This window comes from Colossoma macropomum, unplaced genomic scaffold (assembly GCF_904425465.1).
Source record: "Colossoma macropomum unplaced genomic scaffold, Colossoma_macropomum, whole genome shotgun sequence".
Classification (NCBI taxonomy): Eukaryota; Metazoa; Chordata; class Actinopteri; order Characiformes; family Serrasalmidae; genus Colossoma; species Colossoma macropomum.
This window is the reverse complement of record NW_023494804.1, coordinates 26490500-26515085: the sequence shown is the minus strand read 5'-3', so window position 1 is coordinate 26515085 and position 24586 is coordinate 26490500. Positions and strand designations below refer to the sequence as shown.

The following is a 24586-nucleotide window of genomic DNA, read 5'->3' as shown; positions in this document are numbered from 1 at the left end:
AACAGACATCCATAATCACCCAGACGGGCCCACCTAGAAGCCCAGCCCAATTTGCCAAGCAAATAAGCTTTTTTTCCTGAGCGTGACATTTGAAAATGTGTCCCTAATAAGCCAGTGAATGTCTGGTATAGTCTTGTCCAATATTTCATGCTATACTGCCTCCACAGTCTGGGAACTGGTTGCAAGTACAACAAAACTGTTATGGTACTACAGGACCCATTATTAGTTTAGCTTTATATACAGCATTTTAGCTGAATTTATGCAGAATTCTTTGGTATAAATTAAGGTTATCAATATTACCATGTTAATAACGCATCAATAACAATTAATAATGCATTAATAACATGCTAATAGCACCATATAACATATTTATGTGATAAATTACTAATACCACTAATTTGTTTAATGCATTTGGCTAGTTTGACCCTTTGATTGTTTCTTAGTGGTGCAGGATGAAGCCCAGCTGCTCTGTACTGTATGTTGCTATGGTAGAATCTACGATTGTAGCAGCTTTTAAACAGCTTTTAAAGCAGTAACTTAAGCAATATAGTGCTCGCAGGAGACCTATGGATAGAAAATGGAAAGTGGAAAGCTGCAGTCTCAAGAGCACAAGAATCCACAAGTTATATGAAAAAGAGCAGGAAAGGCTACAGCTGCAGTGATGAAACCTGGAAACTGCTTTTACTCTATGGAAACGTGATCAGCTTAGTATTCACACAATGAAAATAATGTTATTGAGGTTTTGACAGTAATAAATACATTCTGAGGAGCTTATTTTGTCCACTCACACAGGGACTATAACAAAATACACTGCTTTTTTACATAAAAAATAGGATCAAATTTGAGATTGTGATTAATCACAATTAACTACACATTAAAATGCAATTAATAAAGTCGTTATTTTAACATTTTGATAGGCCTAGTTCTTTTTTTCCACTTGCTGTGCAGTCTGGGCCTTTTTTTCAGAGCTCTCTTTTTTAAACCGATGGTCTACACCTGTACTTTTATATCCATTAGTAGCCTGGTGCTCGGAGACCTTGCGCATGCTGGCTACACACTGTGTTTACCCTGCATTAGCATGGAGTAGGCAGGGAGGGGAAGGCACCTTACATGGGCCACACACAGCCCTGCACCCTTCTTCCACTTTTCATACCTGACTGAATGACAAGCCACAGCTGCCAGGCTAATTGTAGTTTTTATAGCTTGGAAAAGCAATGCGAGGTATTCTCCGCCTGCGCTCCGAAAGCCTAGCCAGGCTTCAGCTCCACCAGTCCGAGGCTCTTGACCATGAATGTGGAAAGAATGCCCTTTTATTTGCACTCACAAGGTGGGGCCATGCTTTAACATTCCCTTGGCACACAATTTGACACGACTTTTCATGTTTTACCAACATTAGTAAGGCAGTATGTGGGTTCAAAAACTGTACTTTAAGCAGCCAGATTTTTTCAAGGGCAGCAGGAGTGTCAATGTCAGTGAACTTCTAGAAATCCTTTTGGGCAGTTACTGATGAACATGAATATTGCAACACACTAGATCAATCAGAGAGTGAAAGAGCTTTGATGTTTCCTTTTTTTTTGCTCAGGCACACATGAGGTCATTAAAAAAATCTTGGGGGAGAAAAAGTGGAGAGGGGAGAGATAAAACAGAACTCCCTCCTTTCTGTCCTATCGAGTTTGAACAGGTTCTGATTCTCCTCTAATGTCCGCCTTAAACCCACAGTGTTTGTGTGGTCATTTGGAGCTGGGTTTCCTCACTGTTAGTCCCCGCTGGGCCGTTGAACCTTTTCCCCTTGGACAGGGGTCTGTTTTTGCTGTCGGCGTTCCCATCGGAGCAGCGCTCCGTAAACACTCCCAGGGGAATGAGCTCATGTTCGGTAAGTATAGGGTGAGAGGGGCTCCTAGAGACGGAGAGGAGCTCTTAATATTAGTCCTGCCTGACTTCTGGAGCATTCCCTCCATGTGACGCATACCCAGTAGCCTAAATCATTTCATGTGCCCTATTTGCAGTGCTTGCTTTACAAAGTGCTGGGACACTATTCTACCACTGCAGATGGTTGCAGAGCTGTTTTTATATCAAGACAATTCAGTTTTACTGTACAGTGTTGCAGTTTCTTTGTTTCCCTTAGCAAAATATGAAACAAAAAGTATTATGCAAAGTGAGCAAGTTGGGTAGCAGGAGTTCTAACTTCAGTCATTTGGAAATGGGTTTCCTTTGCAAATTAGCAACATGTAAAGGGCACTGGTTCTCAACTCTGGTCCTGGAGGCCCCTACTGTGCACATTTTCATCTTTTCCCTGCTCTGCCACACCCACTTCAACTCAGGAATCATGTTAATTAGCAGATAGGTTGAATCAGCTGTGTTGGAGTAACCAAAAAACAGCAACCAAACAGCAACCTGTGCTGCACTTTTACTTGTTTTAAGCTTGTTTATCTTATTCTATTTACAGACATTTTCGCTTGTTTCAAGTCATAATGCAGATAGTTGTTCATGCTACAATGTTGCCAGTGGAGTAAGACAGTTGCATGAGATAAAATAACTTAAAACAAGTAATTTTTTTTAGAAATATGTTGAATGCATCAATCTCATGATGAGAGATATTATTTCCAGAGATTTTCTTTTTCATGATATACAGTAAGAGTTGGTTTAATCAGTGCTATATTATGTTTAATGCCACCTATATTAGAGAAATAAACCGGTGTTGTCCATTATATGTCAGATGTTAACCTTTTCATAAGCTCTTTGCATCATATAGGTACAACATACAGCATATTAGAATTAAACTCTTCATATAATGACTAGACTTAAGATGATTTCACTTACTAAGATATCATTGATAGCAATAAACTCATAAAGGAGTGGCTAAAATTGGTGGTTAATGGTAGCCAGTGGTTGTCGATATCGCATTAACGTTGATGTGTCTGAAACTTCCGGAGTGTCTGGCTTTTAGGCTAAAAAAAAGCCAAAGACACTTGATCAGGAGCGTGGCTGGCACCCATATGCACTTTGTATAACCTCAGAACATTTCCCGTCTTAAGCTCGTCCCTGTTTGCTCAAGTCTGTCTTATCCCCAAGAGCACTTGCTGCTGCTGTGCAGGATTCCGGCTGTGGTGCTCCATAGACGGGTGATCTTATTAAAGAACACATTGGCAACAACAACACCGAGCCGGCTCCAATCTCTTTCAGGCCATTAAAAGTGAGTATTCTAATCCCGGATCAAGCGCGCGGATCAGAGCCGCTTGCAAACTGACGTTTACAGACAAATGGGATTGTTTTTAACAAGCCATCGCTGCGTAGCATGGCCTTTTTTGTCCATATCTGTCGGGCTAAATTAGGGCTGGCTGGTGTTGGGGCTGCAGTAATTGTGTCAGATGGTGTTAACCTCAGCTCCTGGGCTGTGTGTGTAGAAGCAGGAAGGGGGAATGAGAGTTTTCACAGCTCTCATCTTGTTGTGTATGTTAGCCAACGCCAAATATAGAGAATAGCCTCGGGACTTATTGTTACAAAGCCTCGATAATGTACTCGGTTCTCACAGGCAGTGACATTTGGCTTGTATGTGTGTATGTATGCATGCATAAGGTGTGTGTGTGTGTGTGTGTGTGTGTGTGTGTGTGTAATGGTGGGGTTGGGAGTGGAGAGGATGGATAGATTACATTTCTCCTCCTCTGAGTCACAGTATCAGCAGTGTGGACGCTCTCAGCAGCACACAGGTAATCCCCCGTCACCTCAACCTGACATTCGCCTTCATCATATGCTGCTGCTTTCACTTGTCATGACAAACACGACACTATTAGGTCACAGTCCTGCTGCCATGGCCACCATCACAGGATGAAGTGTGGGTTGGAATTAGGCATGTAAAGCTAACAGTAGACTTCACACAATGAAAGAACTAAATGAAGTCAAACTACAGCCGAACATGCTGTTGAAAGTTTGCTTCAGATAACTTGTGTGTACGTTTAATCCTCCACACCACTAGAGGCTCCATGTAGTGACGTAGGCAGTCATGTGACATGTGGACCAATCACAACTGGAGGAAAGTGTCAGAACAAACACACTAAATACATACACCCCCTACCCATATTATTAAGTACACCTACCTTGTATCTAAACTCACTGTACATTTTATTAGCTCTACTTTTCATACAAGTGCAGATAGATCTACAATTACAGACTGTAGTTCATCTGTTTTTCTGCATGCTTTGTTAGCCCCCTGACCCTCACTGGACCACCACAGAGCAGATATATTATATGGGTGGGGGATCACTCTATGCACTACAGTGACACTGACGTGGTGGTGGCGTGTTAGTGTGTGTTGTGCTGGTGCGAGTGGATCAGACACAGCAGTGCTGCTGGAGTCTCCACTCAGTGTCCACTCTCCCCTTGTTGGTGAACATTAAAGATGTAAAGTCAAAGACAGTAGCTCATCTGGCCCAAATAAAAAATATGAAAATGCAAAATATTCAGGCACATTTTTTCACATGAAAACTATACAAACTAGATGTGACAATTTTTTTTTTATTTTGCAGAGTTTTTTGCACCGTAAGGAAATAAAATAACCTAACAAATGGACAGAATGTCTTCAAGTGAAAATAGTGTGAAACTATGAGTGCTTTTGCATGTAGCTCAGATGTCTGAAGACCACTTTGAGCCCTGTCTGAGCTCTTTTTGGAGATACTAACATAATCCATAATAAAGCAGAGGGCAAACTTATCCTTTTGACATTCTTTGAAAAAGCTTGAGTTACTGGCAAACAGTCGGGTCAGTCAGCTTGGTTGTCACCATGCCAACAACAGTGACTGATCATTGTGTACAAGTCATGTGCAAAAAACAAACAGATGGTGAATGAATGTGATAGGGCGAGACCTAGCTAGCTGGTGGAATTGGCCAACGACTACAACTGGTGAAGAAATTGGAAAATGTTGGGAAAAATAAATAAATAAATAAATGATGATCAAGATCCAAAACTGATGCAGTTGAATCGACTCCTTCGGTTACATTTTACATCCCTAGCTCTGACGTTCCAGGCATGCCAGTCACTTTGAGTGTGTTTAGCGTTCCAGGTGAAAGAGGAACCAACACAATTACGCACATTGTTTCAGGAGTGCTTTTAAAATGACCTGACTGTGTGAACCTGGGCCAACCCTGTAATGTTACGCTCGGGTTTGTCAGAGGATGACACTTGTTGAACTCGCGTCGGATCAGCTTTCACATCTCATTGTATATATATGTGTGTGTGAGTGTGCAAGCTTATTTACCTGTGGGGGTTCTCTTACACAAAGAGGCTGTGGTGTGTGGAAGCCGAACTGCGGCGGGTTTTGATTTTGCGGTTGATACTTCATCTTTTCTAGTGGAGCGTTTGTATCCCCCCATCCAAATGCCAGTGCAAATTGTTGGGACAACTGAGACCTCCTCCCTTCTGTGAAAAAAGAAAACGAAACAGTTGTAGACCACCAACCACGCCACACTGACAATCGCGCTCTTGGCCTGAGTGAAGCGTAAGACCTTCATGTGGGCACACACACTCAGAGGGGTGTAATGGATACACGTGTTTATAGTGAAAAGCAGTAGGAGTGAGGGCAGACGCACTCATGTAGTCTGGGCTGGGAGGGGCCTAATAAAGTGCTGTCTGTCATTTCTGCTGCTGGACACATTATTTCCTGTCTGCTTTACTGTCTTCAACACCGTGGCCTTCACCTCTCTCTTACTGGGCGTGTTTAAAGAATGTAAGGGGCTCACTGCCCTTTACATTGTGTGAACATTTAGCGATGATTGGACCAACAGAAATGGTTGAAAAAATGACTCTGAATTAAATCTCATTGTATTGAAGGAGAAAACTTCTGCATCATTACATAGTTAAGATGTGAAAAGTTCTGTTCTAGAGAAACTTACCAAGTGACAATAATTCACAGTAGTTGTGATGGGAACCAGATGTCCAAAGCCCTTAATACCTCTAAAGACTATGTCACAGAAAGTTATTACACAAACATGGATATGAATGTAGACACTAAAAACAATACACCAAGCGTTTCATTTATTTTTACATTTGAAAATAGCCATCAGATGCCATAGCCAACCGGGCGTCGAAGACCGCATAAATGGCATCACTCTCTCTGAGTGGATGGCCCTCCCTCTCCCCATCACTCAGCGTTGTTAGTAAATACTGAGGCTTTTTATTCATTAACTGGCCGAGTTATTCTTAGGTTATAGAAGTGTGTAGCAAAATTTCAGACATGCCTGTGGTTCCTGGCCTTTTAAGGGGTTAATCAAGTGTGCCACTGATGCAATTTAAGAAATCCGTGCGATGTCTGGGGGCTTCACATAGACATCTGGAACCACTTTGTCCTTCAAACTACCTCACAAGATAACTCCTTTTTTAAAAACAAGAAATTTGTGTTACTTTTTACTGTACTTTTCTTTATGTGTGTCTGTTATAATGTTAAATGGTGTTATAAGCACAAACATACTTATTGCTAAGATGGCAAATAGTTTTAAATGACCTAAATGACTAAGACTTTTTTTATAGTACTGTATATCTTTTTTGTATTTCCTGCTATTTTATCACTTTTACATATAAAAACTCAAAAGACACATGTTGGTTCATTGGTCATTTTGAATAGTAAATAAAATGGTTTTATTTGCATTGTAGATATTACAGCATCTGGTCCTCAGACACCACTGCCTGAGTTTCTCTACAATGCACCATTTCACATTAATCTAATCTGAATTACTTTATTTACATCTCAGCTATTAAATTATGCATATTTATATTTTTTATCGATGGAAATTTTACATTTATCTTCTTTTCCAAAGTTACCATGTTGGAGATATTAGGTTTTATTACAACACTGACATCATGTTTATTTTAGCATTTTGTGTGTGTGTGTGGCTGTGTTGGGTGCGTTTCTATGCATGCCTGTTTACACATGATTACACGCACATGCATATTTTGGTATTCATTCATGTATGTATGTGTGCATGCATATGTGTGTGATTGTGAGCATGTGCCCTTGAATGTGTGTGTGTCTGAAGCCTCTTGCGTGCAAGAATGTTAATGTGAGTGTGTGTGTGTGTGTGTGTGTGTGTGTAAGCTGCTGGCTCTTTGGAGATAAGGCCTGTACTCTTTCTCCAGGCAGACAGGCAGAGAGAGGCTCACCTGTAGCAGAGAGATACCATCCCTCACACGCCCGTTCCCCGAGGCACAGGCCCAACACAATTAAAACAAGAGAACAACAAGCTCAGAGCAGTGCCACACACACACACACACACACACTGGACACACATTATCTCCCCTCCCCACATTAATTGTAATTCAAATTAAATATGGAGGATTGTGCCCTGTGGTGGCTGTGCACTGCTCCATTCTGCCTTTGCCCCATTCGCCTTATTTTCAGGCCTTGGTGTGCTGCTATGTGAGCCTCTTCAGTCTTTCTATTTTTGGAAGGAGAACCACATAAATTATGCCACGGTCTCACGGGTGAAACACTCGGGTCGGGTCAAATGGGGCAGTGCAGTGCATGAAGGAGATGTAAACAAAGATACGGCCTACTGGGCTATTGTAGCCTGTAAAGGGACATGATATTGTTGGCTTGGTTCATTGTACACTTATATTATGAGTCTTGCTAGAAGTTCTTGTAGCTTTTGTTTTTCCTTGTTTTGCATAGCTCTAAAGCAGTGATTGTATTTGCACGTGCAAATAGATATACAGATATACACTGATACACTGTGCTGCATTGAATCAGCACCCTTTTGTTTTTCAGTTATTTGCTTTTAGCAGCACCTATGTTTATATGTATATTTTATTCATGGGGAAATAGTATACATTCAAGCAGAGAAGGTGTTTTAAGTTGGGGGTGCTGAAATTTTAAGCAGAGCATATGTGACGTGACCGATGACGTCATGCAATACGATTTGCCTTATTTCTTCTTTTTTGGCTAGTTCGCATCAAACTGTGTGTGTCATACAGCGCTGCTCTCTCGTTCTGGACAAACTTTATGCAAATGCGACCAATCAGATTGTTGACATGTGCCATGGTAACTATTTGTGTCATGTCCACACTCACACACTAAGATTTAACACTGAAATATATATATTTGAGAGATATTATGGTTGATAAAAGCTTCATTATTACATTATATGACGTTTTAAAGTTTAAAAAAACAATATTAGGCCTCCTTAGGGTTCATAACTGGCCTCTATCTCTGCATAGACTTTCCCTGCATTCACGTTGAGTATCGAGTCTCTGTGTTGCAAATTTGAGTCTTGAGTCTTTAAAATTTAATTTAATCTCACTTTTAGGTGCAGACACTGCATTGTACAAAAAGTAAACCCGACTAAAATCTGACAGGTTTAAATAATAAGCTAATTTTGGAAAAACTTTCAGTATGAAAGAGACAACTGAAGTACTTGAAGCAGTAAATGCTGCCCTGTAAATGCAGAAAAGAGGCAAAACAACTTGAAAGTCTTAGTTAATCTGTAGTTTGTGTAGCAAGTGTGCTAATCCAAAGATGCTAATAGCTAATTCAACTTTAGTTTTAAACAGTTTTTAAAGGAGTGTGATCTGTAACTAAAACGTCAGGTAGATTAGCTGACATCATTTCTATAATAGCTATTGCGCTAACTAGCATGCTTGCTGTCTGAGCTACATGCTAGCCTGCTGTTGTAGCATGTAGCATTTTGTTCTGATCATAAAACTGCAGGTTTTTCTGTAATGAAACCTGTCGCTGCTGTATGCTGCGGGAGAATATTATTAAGGTTGGCAGTCCTAAATGAATTAGCTTTGTTCTTGATTTTTCTCTTGTTTCGAGCCCGAGTCGAGTCGCAAGCCAGTCGACATGCAGTTGACAAGTCCCCATCTCTGGTAGAAATATAGTAACTTTCTTAATCCCAAAGGAAACTGCACAATTACTGAAGCACCACAGAATCGGAATACAGGCTTTGTTACCTCTACAGTTTGTAAGTCCTTGAACCTCCTTGGTTCATTTGTTTGAGCGAGTTTGCATGAGAGAGCGTGGTTATGTGAGTGTGGGAGAGATAGAGAGCTCCATATTTCAGGCCTCAATTGAGCAGAGTGCTGTATTCCTGTGCTTGGTTGCGTGAGTCAATGGTGGGATTAAACTGACTGGAAACTGTTGCCTATTGATTTGTTCCTCCCTTCGCTGAGCTGTTCCCATCACCCTGACTATACATAGCCCCTCACACTGCCACATATTTCACAAATTAACGCACTACAGTCGATAATGGTTTTGTATTGTTGGATAAACAGTGACATGGAAAGCACTCACACTAGCACAGATTGCTCTGTCCCTTTTAACAAGTGCTAATTCAGCTGCGTATGTATGTTCTGTTCTGTTTCATTGAAAGAAAGCACACATAAATGGAGGTAATGGAAGAACAGCAGGATTGCGGTTATGTCTCTGATGATGTCATGAAGCATGCATACACACGCACAGGTTTGTTTTTATACCTTATCAGGATGTCATAGGTCACATTAAGGATATAAAACGAATATCTGTATATATTAATAATACGTCAAACATGCGTGAGTACCTAAATATAAGTATTTTCTAAGAGTAATCATAAACCTGACCCTAAATTTAACCTCAGTAGCCAAAAAAGTGTCTTTTTCCATTGCAGTTTTATATAATGAAATGTAGCTTTGGTGAAAAATACAAAGTTTTGACCATTTTGCTGCTTCAAAACAGTATGTTACCCCTGTTTCCGTGCTTTCCTTACATATTCAGGACATTTTTGCTCTGAAATTGTATGAAAACAAACATGCACACACACACACAGAGCTTCTATGGAGGAGATCTCATTGTTGCAGCCCCTATTTAGCATTACCCCATTTTAGCAGATATTACATTCATACTTCCTCTTTCATGGTCAGTTGGTTTCCTCTGCTTTGGTCAGCCACATTAAAGCTCAGCATGTCTCAGTCTCCTGCCCCCAGCACTGTTAACCCTATCTAATCTAACATCTCATTGGCAATAAACACAGAGTATCTTTGGCAGTGACTCCCCCCTTGTTAAAGTCTGCTCCCACACTGTGCGTTTACACATTGGCCATAGTAAGTGGATCAACATGTGGAATTAAAGCTTTCTGTGTGTCACTATTGTCTATTACTGTATAAAAGAAGCACCATGCTGCCTTTTGTTGTAGGATGAACTGAGCGAGCACACATTCAGAACAGTTTACATCAATAAGGGCTTATTATCGATTTGTTTAATCAGAATAACAATACAAGGCTCCTGTATGAAGTTTACTTGCTTACTGAAAATAGAAGTTTGGGACACAAATACAATAGAAATCTACACATTTTGGGTTTGTTAGATCATATTCTTTACATATCAGGATAAATGTGACCAAAGCATTGATACATCACATATACTGGAAAAACAGTTCGATGTTGTTTGTCACTGTGGCATGCGCCCGTCCCCCTGGCCCCGATGACAACCGCAAGAGCCAACAGAGAGTTCGTTCCTCTGATTCCGTCACCGCCCCCACTCTCCAGCCTGGCCATGTGAGACGGTGCCCGGTAGGCGGGGCTCAGGACTCACACGCAGTCCCCCACTCGCTGTTCTCCCCTCCCTGTCGTCCTCCCGGGGCTTCACCCTCGCTTGGGGTTCAGGCCCTGCCTTCCTGCTGGCTCTCATGGTCATCATCGAGGCCTATTGAACGCATGCCACAGTCATCTAAAATGATTTGATGATAAAAATGATGATAGTTATTCACCCCCAGTTCATATATTGTAAGCTGCAAAAAAACCCTGAACTCATTGTTTTTGTGATGTCACAAAAACTAACCTGTTTACCTACATCCACTGATTCAGCCTACAGTTTATCTTGCACGTTCACCTTCAACTTATAGAGAGTGTTTCAGCCTGGACTGCTTTTAAATGAGGCATAATACAAGGCAGCTAATCACAACCCAACCAATTTACACATATCAGTCTTAGTGGCACAATAACAAAAACAGTCTGTTTAATTCTAAGAGATAAAGAGAGGTCGGAAAATAGTCATGTAAAAATGAATTATGACTGTTTTATCACATAAATGCCATAAGTGGAGCTTAGGAAAAAATTAAAAAGAAGAAAAGTGTGGGATACAGGCTCTTTTAAATTTGGCATTTTGCCTTAAAGGGTTAAAGCAGGTACAAAAAAGCAGCCGCAAATGGGAGCAATTACCAGACAGTAATCTTTCCCCTTCTTTTTCTCACTCTTCCACCATCATCTGGATCCAGTATTTCTGCTCAAATTCCTTTCACATTGCACAACATTTTCTGTTCAAATGTGGATTTACCCGCTCTCTCACACCCCCTCTTAAAGCCTCTTGGTTCAAAGTGTATTCATCCAGCTTTTAAATGTACCTACAACCTTTAAAGATGTCTACGGTCACAGCAGTACAACTGACGGATTCAGGCTGCCCCATTCTGCCTCATTCGCATTATGATTGTGTCATCAGAGGCAAAACATGTGTGTGCCTTCTTTTCTTATGACCTTATTCCAGTTATATACCATCTAAACTTCATGTCCAGTGACACGGCGTTAACAGCTGCCTGAGGTCGTTTCCAGCAGTCTTCAATTCCGCTATGACGTCTGCATCTAATGCACTTTCACCATGTAAGTGGATGATTTATAATCTGATTGGCGCTGGGCACCACACATGGGCCTAAAACATCTTGCAGTGCTCCACAGCCTGTATGACACAATTTTAGGCATTAAATCCTTCCACTGTAAGCTGTGCTCCACAGAGAAAGGTATACTCCAGTTTGGTCATGTAAAAACTGAATGTGTCCATCAGTTTGGTGACAAAATGAAATGTATAGTTTCCCCCATTATCCAAAATGTAGATGATCAGAAAAGATGTTTGGTGTCTGAAGTTTGCTTCTTTAGTTTTGCCCTGGAGCTACGAGGCTAATGTTATAATGAAAGCATATAGCCAGCAATAGCATCAGCATTAGGTGAGTGAAGGACAACCAAAATAGCTAGATTAACCGCGACAAAGATGAAAAGACATGTGGACATGGGTCGCGGTCATTCGGCAACAGTGGCAAGAGTCTGAATTCACTTTTCAATTAGCTTTTGTTTACATGTTTACATGTTTTTTCATGCTGGGATTTGCATACAATGTTAGCACCACCTAACAGTGGTGAATGTAGCTCTGTAGATTAAACACAGATAATTAAAGGTCATAACAGACATTAAATATTCTTTACTGTGGATGTTAATATGGATGTTGACTTCTAAAGTAAAGATTTAAACTTAAAGCCTGTCTCTGAATATTGTTGGAGCCTGTTAGCTTAGCTATATGCTCAGCTTACTCTGGTGAGGATGGAATATGGTCCTGTTTGCCCATGAAGAGCCTGTTAACATCAATGAAAAAACAGTCTGCTGAGTCAGTCACTATCACAGACCTTTAATGTTAGCAGTATGAAACATTACACCAGTTTTCAGTGATTCCCACAGGATTTTGCGAGACTATGGTAGGTCCATAGGACCTCGAATGGACCCTCTGGGGGGTCTGGGGGCATGCTAAAGGCATCAATCTGGTGCACTTTGACAGCAAAATTAAAGTGATAGATCTATAATGAACTTTGTGCTTTAAATAATTTTGTGCTTTAGTAATTAAATCATAAACAAACTGATTATGTGGATATGAATAGTGATAGTCATTTAACCAGAGTTTAACAGTTCACAAATGGTCAAAACAAAAAATGACTACAGTATGCATTACAGCTTTCAAAGGAATAAATCAGAAGTGGTTACCCATGTTCAACTGGTTTATTTTATTAGAAAAATATAAAATACTAAATTGAGAATATACAGAATGATATACAGAAAATTTTAATCATTCTATTTTAGCCAAAATAGACCCATTTTGACTGATGTGTCTCTCATTTTGATACATAGTGCAAATCTATGGAAGTCCATATTTGCCTTTACTTGCACTGTCACACTGTTTTAAAATGAGGAGGTGAAAGTCGGGCACACTGACCTTAACATTCTCTAACTAAGCTCAAGGTAGAACATAACATTAATGTTGAATTAATGTTATGAATTAACATTAATTATGAATTAACAAATTGATGTCATCTGTTTGCTGTCTTACATTGATAACGTCAAGATTGTGTTTGCACTGCGGTGGATACTGTAAAGTTAGCATGACTTACCTCAAATCCGACAGTGTTGTATCCTCAAAATGCCTCATGTCTATCAACAGTCCAGTGATTATGTGTGTACAGTGGAGGAGGGGAGGGGGCTGACTGGTAGTGAGCAATACTTTGCTGTAATAGGGCAAAACATAATGTTGCGTATGTTATTATGAGAAGTGTAAATACATTCTTGGTTCATTTTGAAACTGAGGCAGGACAAATCAGATTATGGTGGGCCGCCAGAGTCCAGGAAACATTGGTGTTTTACTATCCTGACCATCAGAAATGTTTATATGTGAAACAGCTGAGGTGAGGGTGAAAGTATGGAGGCTGGGTGAGTGGGCGTGGTTAATCAAGAGAAGTGGGACTGAGCAAGAAATCCTGCCTGTAGAATCACATTTTCTGCAAAAATGAAATATGGCAAAATGAGTATATTTTGCAAATTTTTAGATGATAGATACAATGACAAGAAACTTATATGTGACCTAACAAGGAAAACTCAGTTTTATATTATTGTGTCTCCTTTAAGTCATTTCATATAGGCTCTGTATGACATACTATCTATAAAAGTGATCAACAGTACATCATGCTGTAGTAGCAACTGTCTTGATTCTTGAAGTACATATGTCCATTTTAACCTTTGTCTATTTGAATAAGGGGAAAATTGTCTGAATCTGATTTTCACTTGAAAGGAGGCAGAATAATCTGAATGTAGCAATTCAAGATGTCCATACACCACATTGAGGCTAATAGCTGACAAAACACTGAGTGACCTAATTATGGGTGAAGCTTGCAGGCTATGCATACGTTCACAGTTCTACTGAAACATAGTAATGGATTGTAACACACACTTACACACACACACACGGGACAGGGCAGCAGCGTCGGCAGTTGGCTAGATAGTGATGGATGATGTGCAGTAGTGGGACCCAGAGGCTGGGTGTGTGCGTGGAGCTCGGCCCATGTGGGCCGCCATACCCACTACCACTCCAGTGTCATAATTAATCTTCAGAGATGAGCCCATGAAAAAAAAATGTGCTACCCTCTGCAGCTTTTCCACCACTTACTTCGCAGAATACAAATGTGTAATTCCTTAAAGGAATGGCCCCTCGCCCCACCGCGTGATAGATATTTTTGAAAAAGGAAATAATTTAGCAAGGACGGGGGAAAGCAGATAGCAGAACACGGTGGGACTTCAAAGGCGAACTTTAATAAAACATACAGTGTGTGTTGGATTTTTATTTTTTATATATCACTGTTCTCTCTTTGGAAACGCGGAGCTATTCCCTCAAAGTCCAACATGCTGTGGAGAGCGGAGGCCATTGCGCCGTTGCCCTGCCAACGGCAGGATCAAAGGCTTTAATGGAGGCTCTTCGCAAATGGGGGCTGATTAACGGGACGGGCCCAGGCGCCATCATGCCTCATTCTGGAGAAAACAGCCCAGCTAACTCCCGTCTGAGGAAAATAGAAGGCCAGCTCTGCAGCCACAGGGAAAAATCTGATTTCACATTATAATAATTATAATAATAATAATAATAATAATAATAGTATGTATAACATTTCACAGAGCCGACAATGCTTTACATAAGGGAACTAAAACAACAACTGAAGTGCTAATCTGCTTTGGCGGGGTTAGTTTTACATGAGGTAGGTAATGTAATTATTACCAGAGTTTCTCAGTGATTTTAATCCTGTCTGAATGTACCATGTCAGCAGTTTTTATGGATTGCGGATTTACGGTCAGTAAAGATTCTGGCATTTTTTAGCTACTATAAAATTAACTATACTATGAAGAATACTGGATGAATTCCAATGTCAGTGTATATTACTGATCCTGTGGAAAAGCAGTTTTTGCAATTGATTTTATGCAGCAGTGTTGACTGTTGGCTGTGAATTCCCATTGATTTGCATTCACTTAAGTCCAGGTTGGGGTAAAACAAATTGTGAATAAAGTAAATGCTGGGGTATGTTTTCTATTTGTGAGCAGCTGATCAACATGGCCACTCCTATCTCTGTATTTTTTCTTATCCTGTGAGAATTACTCATAAACATTACAGACCTCCAGTGGCAAATGAACTTTACCCCACATCCCCATGTAAAACTAATCCCATCCAAATAGTGCTGAAGACATACAACACTGATAGACATGAACATGGATAGTCTTAATGCTTATCTAGTGGTTACTATGAATTACTCTGTAACAGAAATGTGCTATTAATTACTTTGTGGGGTTGTTTAAAATTGCTGCTGTAGCGTTCTGTGATAAAACAAACACATTCCAAAAATGTTCCAAATCTTGGGCCAGATTCACAAAAGCTTTCTTAAGAAAAAAACTTGCGAAGGTTTTTAAACAAACACTAAGAAGTTCAAAAGAATGTTATTAAATGCAGTTCTCGAAAAAAACTTCTCAAATATTCTCTGAAGATAATTATTTCCTTTCACTCTTTCGTGAATCCGGCCCCCGATACATTTAGGAATTAAATCATCAAATTAAGAATATTGCTACATCTCTGCTACAAACACATTGAAATGACATCGCCAAGTCTGTCTCATACAACTCTATACAACTCTATTCTGTTCTAACAGCTAATCCAAGTGTAGCTTAGAACTGCCAAACATCTTAACAACCACATTTAACAAACTGTTTTGTTGCATTTAACAAAATGTAATTTTCATGGTATATTTTGGTGAAGTTTCCAGTTTTATGATGTAAATTCAATGTGTAGCAGTGTTAGCTTGCATGTAGCAGTATTTTGTATTTACTTCTTATTCAGAGGATTCAGTGATATTCAGGGGGAAAATGTATGTAGGACAAAATGTACAGACTTTGAAACATTCTTGTACCACAGAAGCTGTTTTTGAGGACACCATTCATTTTTTCCCATAGGGAAAAACCACTTCGACCTGGACTTATTATATGAGCAGGCCACTGACTACAGAATGACATCACAACTTCAGAGGTCTCTAAAAATGATACGTTTTGCAGCTTGATTGTGTAGTTATGAGTTTGCTGAATAGATTAGATACATCTTTAGAGTTTATGTTGTTAAAAGAGCAGCAGAGAGATATGAAAGTTCCAGGATGTTCCTTACTAGCCTTTTTATTTTGGCCAAGAGCACAGCCGACTTTACAGGCTTTTGTCCAGTAGAAAAGTGATAGGTACACCATGAGTTTAGGGAATTCTATGCTATGAAAGTAATGCAGCTTGGATTACCTCAGTCCCCAGACACCAAGAGATGTTTATGTGTTCAGTGATTGGCTTAAGACAAAAGGAATATCCTCTTAAACCTCTCCACACAACACTCTCCGCTGTGGTCTCGGCTAATCGCTTTACATTGTTCTTGGCTCCGAGAGAGGCGTCTCTGGGGCCTTCGAATTTCAGATTCACGACTGCAGTTAATTAAGATGTTTGACACGATTGCAGACGATAAAATAAAGATTTCCATTGAAAATGCGACTAATAAATTTAATTAAAGGGGAAAGGGATGAGCTCGGCACATTTTTGTACTTTGCGAGGCTTATCACGCGTGAACGAAGCGGCGGGGTGTGCATGGGTGGCGTTAAAGTGAGACTGCACAGTGACTGTCAGAATGAACATGCGACCAAGAGTGTGTGAGTGAGAGAGAGAGGGAGAGAGAGACAGAGACGTAACTTAATTAATCTAATCTTAAACTGTGAGGAGGCGATGGGTTTGAGTTGACATGATTAATTTAGTGGCTCCTCCAAGCACCTCTGGGCTGCTTCAGTGAGAGAGCGTGTCAGACACATGCACCCTCAGCATGCTGGGGGGGGGGTGGAAGCTCCCCCACAGTGGGAGGCTGGGTAAATGAGTTTTTGAGACGTGCTGCCAATTAGGCGCAGCTTTTTGATAGCGCTGCTCATCTGGCTGTCCGCTGAGTGACAGCAGAGACGGCACAGACAATGCTGGTCTCTGTCCTTTTTGCTTTTTCTTTTACTTTCTTTGAGACGTGTCAGAAGTGAGATACAAACGTCATATAGTCTACCTAAGTCAAATATTGATGTCTGGAATCTTAATAACATGATAATAACATTGTGATGAATAACATATTGGTGCGGTCAATTAGTGCTGATTGTATTATGTAATAGTATGTGGGGATAAATCATATCCATATGCAATCTTATCCATATACATGATCATAGTGTATCATAGTAAAACGATGGAGTTAATTCGGCCACGCTTTAATTTAATAGTCTCAGTTAGCATCTAAGGTTAGGTTTAAGGGTTGGGTGAGGTTGGGATTAGGATTGGGTTAGATTAGGTTAGGATTAGAACTTTAAGACAAGTTAACAAATCAAATGGAACTATTAAGCAGTAACAAAAATAAATACATAAAACAACTATTTATGTGGTCACATCATGGAAAACTGGATTGCCTTTTTTAAAATATAAGAGTTTAGGGAGTTAAAACTTATCCCTAGTTCTTGCAGTCCATAAAGGAAAAATAACCTGCAACCGATTTAAATTCATCATGGCTGTGATGTCACAACCATGAACGCATTTACATTTAACCATCCATTCAGCCTCAACCTATAGTCCCATTAATGCTGATGTGTTTCAGTGTTTTTATTGCAAACAGTCGGCAGCACAATTACAACAGCGGATGTAGGAAAAACGTATAGTATGGCTGTAGTTAATAGAATTTGGTTGAACGTCAGTGAAAGAAAAGGCGAACATCTACAAAGTAAACAGTCAAAATAAACTGTACAAATAAATAACGGAAGTATTTCCTCACTCAAACAGTTTAGTGTAACACAGAACCCAGAAAAACAAGCTAGCAGCTAGCCATCAGTGAGCCTGTCTAATATTGTATTAGTGTCATTCCAATGGCTATTACTCATATCTGTCCTTCCTTTTGATTTCCAGGATCACGTCTTCGTCAGGAGGACTACCCCCCTCGGATTGTGGAGCACCCCTCAGACCTGATCGTGTCAAAAGGCGAGCCTGCCACCTTGAACTGTAAGGCGGAGGGGCGGCCGTCCCCCACTGTGGAGTGGTATAAGGACGGTGAGCGTGTGGAGACGGACAGGGACAATCCTCGCTCACACCGAATGCTCCTGCCCAGTGGCTCACTCTTCTTCCTGCGAATCGTACACGGTCGCCGCAGCAAGCCGGATGATGGCAGCTACGTGTGTGTGGCCAGGAACTACCTGGGAGAAGCGGTCAGCCACAATGCCTCACTGGAAGTAGCCAGTAAGTGTGGCTCTTGGTTTCTGGTTTGTGTCCTTGTCGTCCTCTGCTAAAACACTGGTTCAAGTTGAGATGTTCCAGGATTCACCACATCTCTTTAGAGGGAGGTTTCTGAAGTACTGTTTACGAACATGTCACATAGGCAGCTGTTGTAGAAACCACCCACAAGCTTGTGTAACCACTTTGATTTGTGATTTCTTAAGTGGAGCATACATTAGCATAACATATAACAGACTTCTGACTAGCTCAAGTCAGAGAATAGCCATGAACTATTTTTACCCTGTCTAGGCACTTTTGCATTGAGGCATAAAAGGAGTGTCAGGGCTGACTTTAGTTCTGGGGCCATAGTTGTCCAAAGGGCAAAAGCATATTCTGTCTTTAACTAGACACATCAGTGTGTTCAGTTGAAGACGACATGTTTTGTGTTACTTTGAACACAAAGTGTGTTGAAATATTTCTATACCCAGTTATGGATAACACATTTTTGGTTGCTTTTAATATGAAATGTGTTATATCAGAAAACAGTAGGACAAAAACAGTGTTAAAATGGGTAACACAAGTCAGTGTGTTTTTGTTTAACATGCATTTTAAGAGTGCAGTTTCATTTAAGTAAACATGCTTTTGGCTAATAAGCAAACAATTTGGGGATACTGACAAAGCAAGCAAGAAAGAGCAATCAAAAGATAGAAAAGTGGACCGAACAAAGATGTGCATGAGATGTTGACTTGAAAACATTGAGACATTTAGGTAAATTGGGGTTTTAGTACACTGCAAAACAGTGGTACTAGAGGTGGCTTGTAGCCTGGTGGTAGGAGAGATAAGCAAGCAACCGTTGGGTTGTGAGTTCAAATCCCAGATCTGGCTAGGTTTACCTGGTTGTGCCCTTGGGCAAGGCACTTAACACCCCACTGCCTGAGGCTGGTGATGCAGTGGTGATCCCAGACTGGGCATAGTCAGGCACCATAGTTGGTGGGAGTGCAACTGCTAACTTGTTCAGAAACTGTGTAGTTTTCATTCAGAATAGTTGCAGAATCCATTAGTTGCCCAAAAGATTCTGGAACCTCAAAGGAGAAGCATTTAAAGAAAACAGTAATAAATGCAAGCCTTATTGTAATGATGCTACAAGAAGCCTGGAGTCCAAATAGCATAATTGCTACACAAATGTAAAGTATTGGGTCAGTAAGCTCATACTCCATTAGAGGTGGATTTAAGTGGTATTAATCCCGTTGTGGTTACAAGGTACATGTAAAACAATAAACTATATTACCTGATCTTCAACCTTGTCTCTACAAACATGACACATCTCTCAGCTGTGACATACAGGAGACTTAATTAGTCAGTTAAACCAATTGCCTAATGCAAATGTCCTTTCTATGCAGCAAACCTTGGGGTCAGCCAAGGTTCTGTATTTCCCCTATTCTCTATAGCAGGGGTGCACAACTCCAGTCCTGGAGAGCACAGTTTGGTAGCACTTTTAATCAAACACACCCACTAAACCTGGCAGTTATCAGAGGAGTTGTATCAGGTGTGTTTGAGCAGGTAAATCACTAAACTGTGCTGGACAATCGCCCTCCAAAACTGGAGGGCGATTGCACTACAGCCTCAGTCCTCGACATGCAGCAGTGCTAACAGGAGGACAAGCATCATTCACTGAGTGTTGACTGGATAATCATTTTATATCCATGTTTATCCTCTAGCTAGCTTTTAAAAACACTTCAGACTGGTCCCTCGACATGCATATTCATCCCAGATAGTGTAATTCTTACACTCACGTGCAGCTCTATTAGCCGCACCTTCCCCAAACTGAAATAACAGTGCTCGTTTGAGCGTCCTTGCTGTTTGGGGTCAGCGTGATTCCTCCGTCTATTAGCTTACGCTTTAAAGGCCTGAGATTAAGCCTTGTTTCAACAAGCAGCGGGTGCATTACTTAGCTAGTGGAGGGAGGCAAGAGGGTATTATAGGGGCTTATCCACTGCTACCAACGTGAACCACTCCAAACCTCGACACTCGCTACCTGACCCTCCACTACAGGTGATCCTCTAATGTGCCTTTTTTCTACACTAATGTTTCACCTAATCCCTGGGGGGCTGATTTACGACTTTTTGTCTTTTTTATTTCACTCCCTATGGCTGTGCATGCAAAAGAGTAATAGAAAACAACAATAAGAATGTCAGATGTATAAAAAAGAAGACTTTTGGAGAGTTTTGGAAGGCTATGGAGCATTACTCATTAAATTACCTGCAAGCCTATGATTTGGCTAATCCATTTTCTACACTAGCTGTATGACTCGTAATAACTTAGCATGCAAGTTTTTCAGAAAGCAAGCAACATTTAATTCGATTAACTGAATACATTAGACTATTGTACGAGGCTTTGTAAGCTTTCTCTTGGGCTGCTTTTGAGATGAATACAAATTTTTGTCTGGTTGCCTTGAATCCACTAACTTAGGGAGTCTTTCATCCAGCTGGAAAAACAAAATTGACTAAAACTGTTCCCCAGCCATGTAATGACAAACATGAGCACTAAAGCTTCTCCACCCTGAGGATGTCTGATAAGGCTGCTGTTTTCCACTGACATGCTTTATTAAAGGGGAATATTTTGCCCTCGTGCTCTCTCTGGCTTGCACACGCTCAGACTGTCCCACACGCTGCCTCACTGGGAGCCAGCATCGTTTGCCTCCAAGGCCGAGTGAGGAATGTGTTTTTCATCAAAAAAGCAAATTTACCGGAACCGGGTCTTAAAAGAAACGTCCACAGATCTAATTAGAGATTGATGCGGCCGTTTGATCCTCACTCAACTAGTCAGGTGACCTGCTACAGAATAACATGAACTGGCCCCTTTTTATCCACAGCAAAGTCACTTAAACTGGCCTTATTTCTCGCTTAACCTCCCTAAATGACTTTAGCTTTCTTATCACCTAATTATTTTACATGTGTGTTTGCTGCTACTTATATGCTATTGGACATATTTATGTTGGAACTCGTTTGAGGCAGATTTCTGTGATGTATCTTGTAGGGCTGTACAATATAACACAATATATAACTTCTTTATCATTATTGCATTGTTAGCTTATACAACAATATCATAAAAGGCTGCATATATGGTGTAATCACAGTATATATGTTGTGCTGCTGTACTACTCTGAAATGTCTTTAAATTCGACTGCAATCTCTCTGCCACAGTCGGACACCTGTCCCATCTGATATATGCTACCCTCTCCCCCTTTCCCCCCTCCATTTCTGTTATTACATGCCCCCCACCTCCACACTAAACCCACTGAGGAGAATTTGCCCTTTCTCAAAACCCTCAGCCAAGTTCCAGAGATAATCAATGTTTACTTGCCAGACTATTTGCCTTTCATTAACTTTATTACATGGACCGTCCCGTCCCCCAATATAGCCGTGCTCGCTGTGTGGTCTTCCTCGCAGTCTTGGGGAAAAAGTGACGGCTCTCTGGAAAGGTTTGTTTTCTCTCTGCGTATCTTGCCATGCCTCCCTTCCTCTCCCTCTCTCCTTTTCCCCTCTCCAAATTTCTTGATGTTATTAATTGTATCCTGGATCACAGGGGTTACATTTAGATTAAATTTAGGGTCAACAAAGCCATCTCTTCACAACACTGTGACAAGGAGAGAACCAAAAGCTAATAAGATCCATTCTAGTTAGCTAGCTAGACAGCTAGTTTTTAATGAAGTAGTCTCATCAGAATGCTGTGGCAAGGAGATAACCAAAAGCTTTCCCAGTTAGCTGGCTAGATAGCTATTTTTTCAACAAAGTCTCCTCAGAACATTCTGAAAAGGAAAAGGATATAACCGAAAGCTGAAAAATTTCATTTTAATTAGCTAGCCAGCTCGTTTTTCAACAAAGCCGTCTCCTCAGAACACTATGACACTATGACCAAAAGCTGTTCCAGTAGATAGCTAGATAGCTAGTTTTTCAACAAAGTAGTCTCCTTAGAATGTTGTGACAAAGAGAAAAAGAAGAATGAAAGCTAAAAAGATTCGTTCTAGTCAGCTAGCTAGCTTTTTTAACAAAGCAGTCTCCTCTGAATGCTGTGGGAGGGAGAGACCCAAAAGCTAAAAGGATTTGCTGTAGTAAACGGCAACTAGCAAGCTAAAATGGAATTCAGTGTGTTTATAGTTTAGTAACTTCCCTGCTGAAAAAAGATAGCCCAGGCCAGAATGCATTCCATTCTAGTCTAAGCTGGTCTGGTTTATGCTAGCTTAAAGCTGGTCTGGTGCTGGTTTAGCTGGTCACACAGCATGGTCATGCTGTTTGACCAGCATACCAGCATCCAAAACAAAACATATCACTGCTGTCGGAAGAAAACCTTCTATGTCCATTTTTGTCGTTCTTCAGTTTTTGACATATGAAAATGCCTGTTGCCTTTTACATTGTGTGTAGCTTTCATGAAGAATGGACCAAAGGAAACGGCCCAAAACTACGTGGAAAAAAGTCTGGTTCCATTGACTTCCATTAAAAGTAATGTAGGTTTATGCCTTCTCTTGTAAAGTTATCATTTTGGAGATTCCAACAACACCGATATGCTGGTTTTGCTGGTGATCAGCCTATTAATTTCCATCGCTGCTGACCAACACTCTAGCATCCAAAACAACATATTCTGGTTTTGCTGGTGACCAGCCATGCTGGTCTATGCTGGTTTTTCTAGCAGGGTTTGTGCGTCATGGCCCACCTGTTGTGAAATTTGTGGCTGTGTATGCAACAGCTGAATGTGTTGTAGTGTTTGTGAGTGAATGTGTCAGGATGTTTGTGTGAGCTATGAGTGTTAGTATGTTTTTGTGTATTTTGGAGCTGTGAGGATTTAGCCGCTGCCCATTTGCAGGTTTGGATAACCGTGTTGTTTTGTCACTAACAGGTGTGGATGTGGATTTTTTTCTGCTGACTCTGTGTCCAGTGTAAGGTCAGGGCGCCACTGTTGTCTGGTCGTTACGCTTTCCCTAGAATGGCTAGAGACACCCAGTGTTCTAAGAATACACCGAATGCCAGCTGGGCTTTTGCCAGCACAGCAGGTGCATGCAGGTATTAGCAGAGGCCGAAAGTCAAAGGTCAGGCAAGAGTGGACACTGGGGCATATGGACACTTTTTCTGTCCCATGAAATGGAGGGCTGCACAGTGTATCATTTGTTAATTGCTATCTTTTAGCTATTGCAGTCCTCATAAGCATCACAATTATTGTTTTTATTGTGATCATCCTGTTGTGAACAACCTCAGATGCTCCATATGGGTATTATTTGGGTGTTTGGATGAATCAAGAAAGTCAAGGAATGCTTTTAAAATATTATAGGGCATATCATAATTGCAGTATTAAGCATTATGATCATAATATGGAATTCTGTTCACTTTGTGCAGCCCTAATATAATACCATCATCAGCTGCTGCTTTGGAGGGAGAGGGAAGAGTGGAAAGTAAACGGACAGTGCAGGGAGTCTGTGAGATAAGAAAAAAAGAGGTCCAAGCACAGAGAAGTCTGTCAGGGTGACTGCATGTTTTCATCTATCACTCCATTATCTGTTCTTCATTTCTCCACTCGCCATGGCAGCGAGCAGCAGCAGCCCTCAGATATCACCGGCACGAACGCGCCTCGCACTCGTCCACTTTCAGGTTGAACGCAGGGTCAGTTGCCCGGCTGATTGATGGAGCACTCGCTCATGTAGTGAAGGAACAGACCCCTCTCTGTCCCGAGCCTGAGGAGGGGGCCCTTGGGCAGTGCTCTGATTGCAGCTACTCACACATTTGACCAGAGACTCGCTGATTGGATTGCACAACTTAACCCCTTGAAGTCGCAGTTATCACCAGCGTGGAATTTCAAATTGGTTATTTCTCCCTTGCAGCTCAATGAAGTGGAGAAATTCTGCCGAAAGTGCACACTGTAAACTTTCAATCAACATCACATTTGTATTTGTAAGTAGAAGATAAAATATCTTATTAGGACATGAATGTGATGAAAAGTCTGAGTACAAAGTAAAGACTGCAGAGTGTAAAGCATTGTTTAGTAAGGCCATGTTAACTACTTGAATGCGGTTAGGAATACATTAGTATATGTATTCCTTAATGCATATATGCTACATATTAATACATAGTATGTTTATTTTGTACTGTAAATTTAATTTATAGCAAATAATCAACAACAACTCTAGACTTCTTAGGGCCAGGCTGAGTTGCCATTTTGCTCTTGTCTACAGAGCATAGAGGAGTTCAGTGTGTCTGCCTGATG

General features: G+C 40.8%; 1 protein-coding gene across 3 annotated transcripts in view; it reads left to right on the top strand.

Annotated features, from left to right (window-relative positions):
* The window catches only part of LOC118824279 (roundabout homolog 1-like), a 288995-nt gene that overhangs the window by 112810 nt on the left and 151599 nt on the right, over positions 1 to 24586 (top strand). For 2 of the 3 annotated variants that reach the window (XM_036594306.1, XM_036594308.1), the window contains one exon: positions 18032 to 18358. In XM_036594306.1, coding sequence (XP_036450199.1) covers positions 18032 to 18358 — 327 coding nt within the window. Of the gene's footprint in view, positions 1 to 1372; positions 1874 to 18031; positions 18359 to 24586 lie in introns of those variants that run through there. The other variant, XM_036594307.1, reaches the window with a different exon arrangement.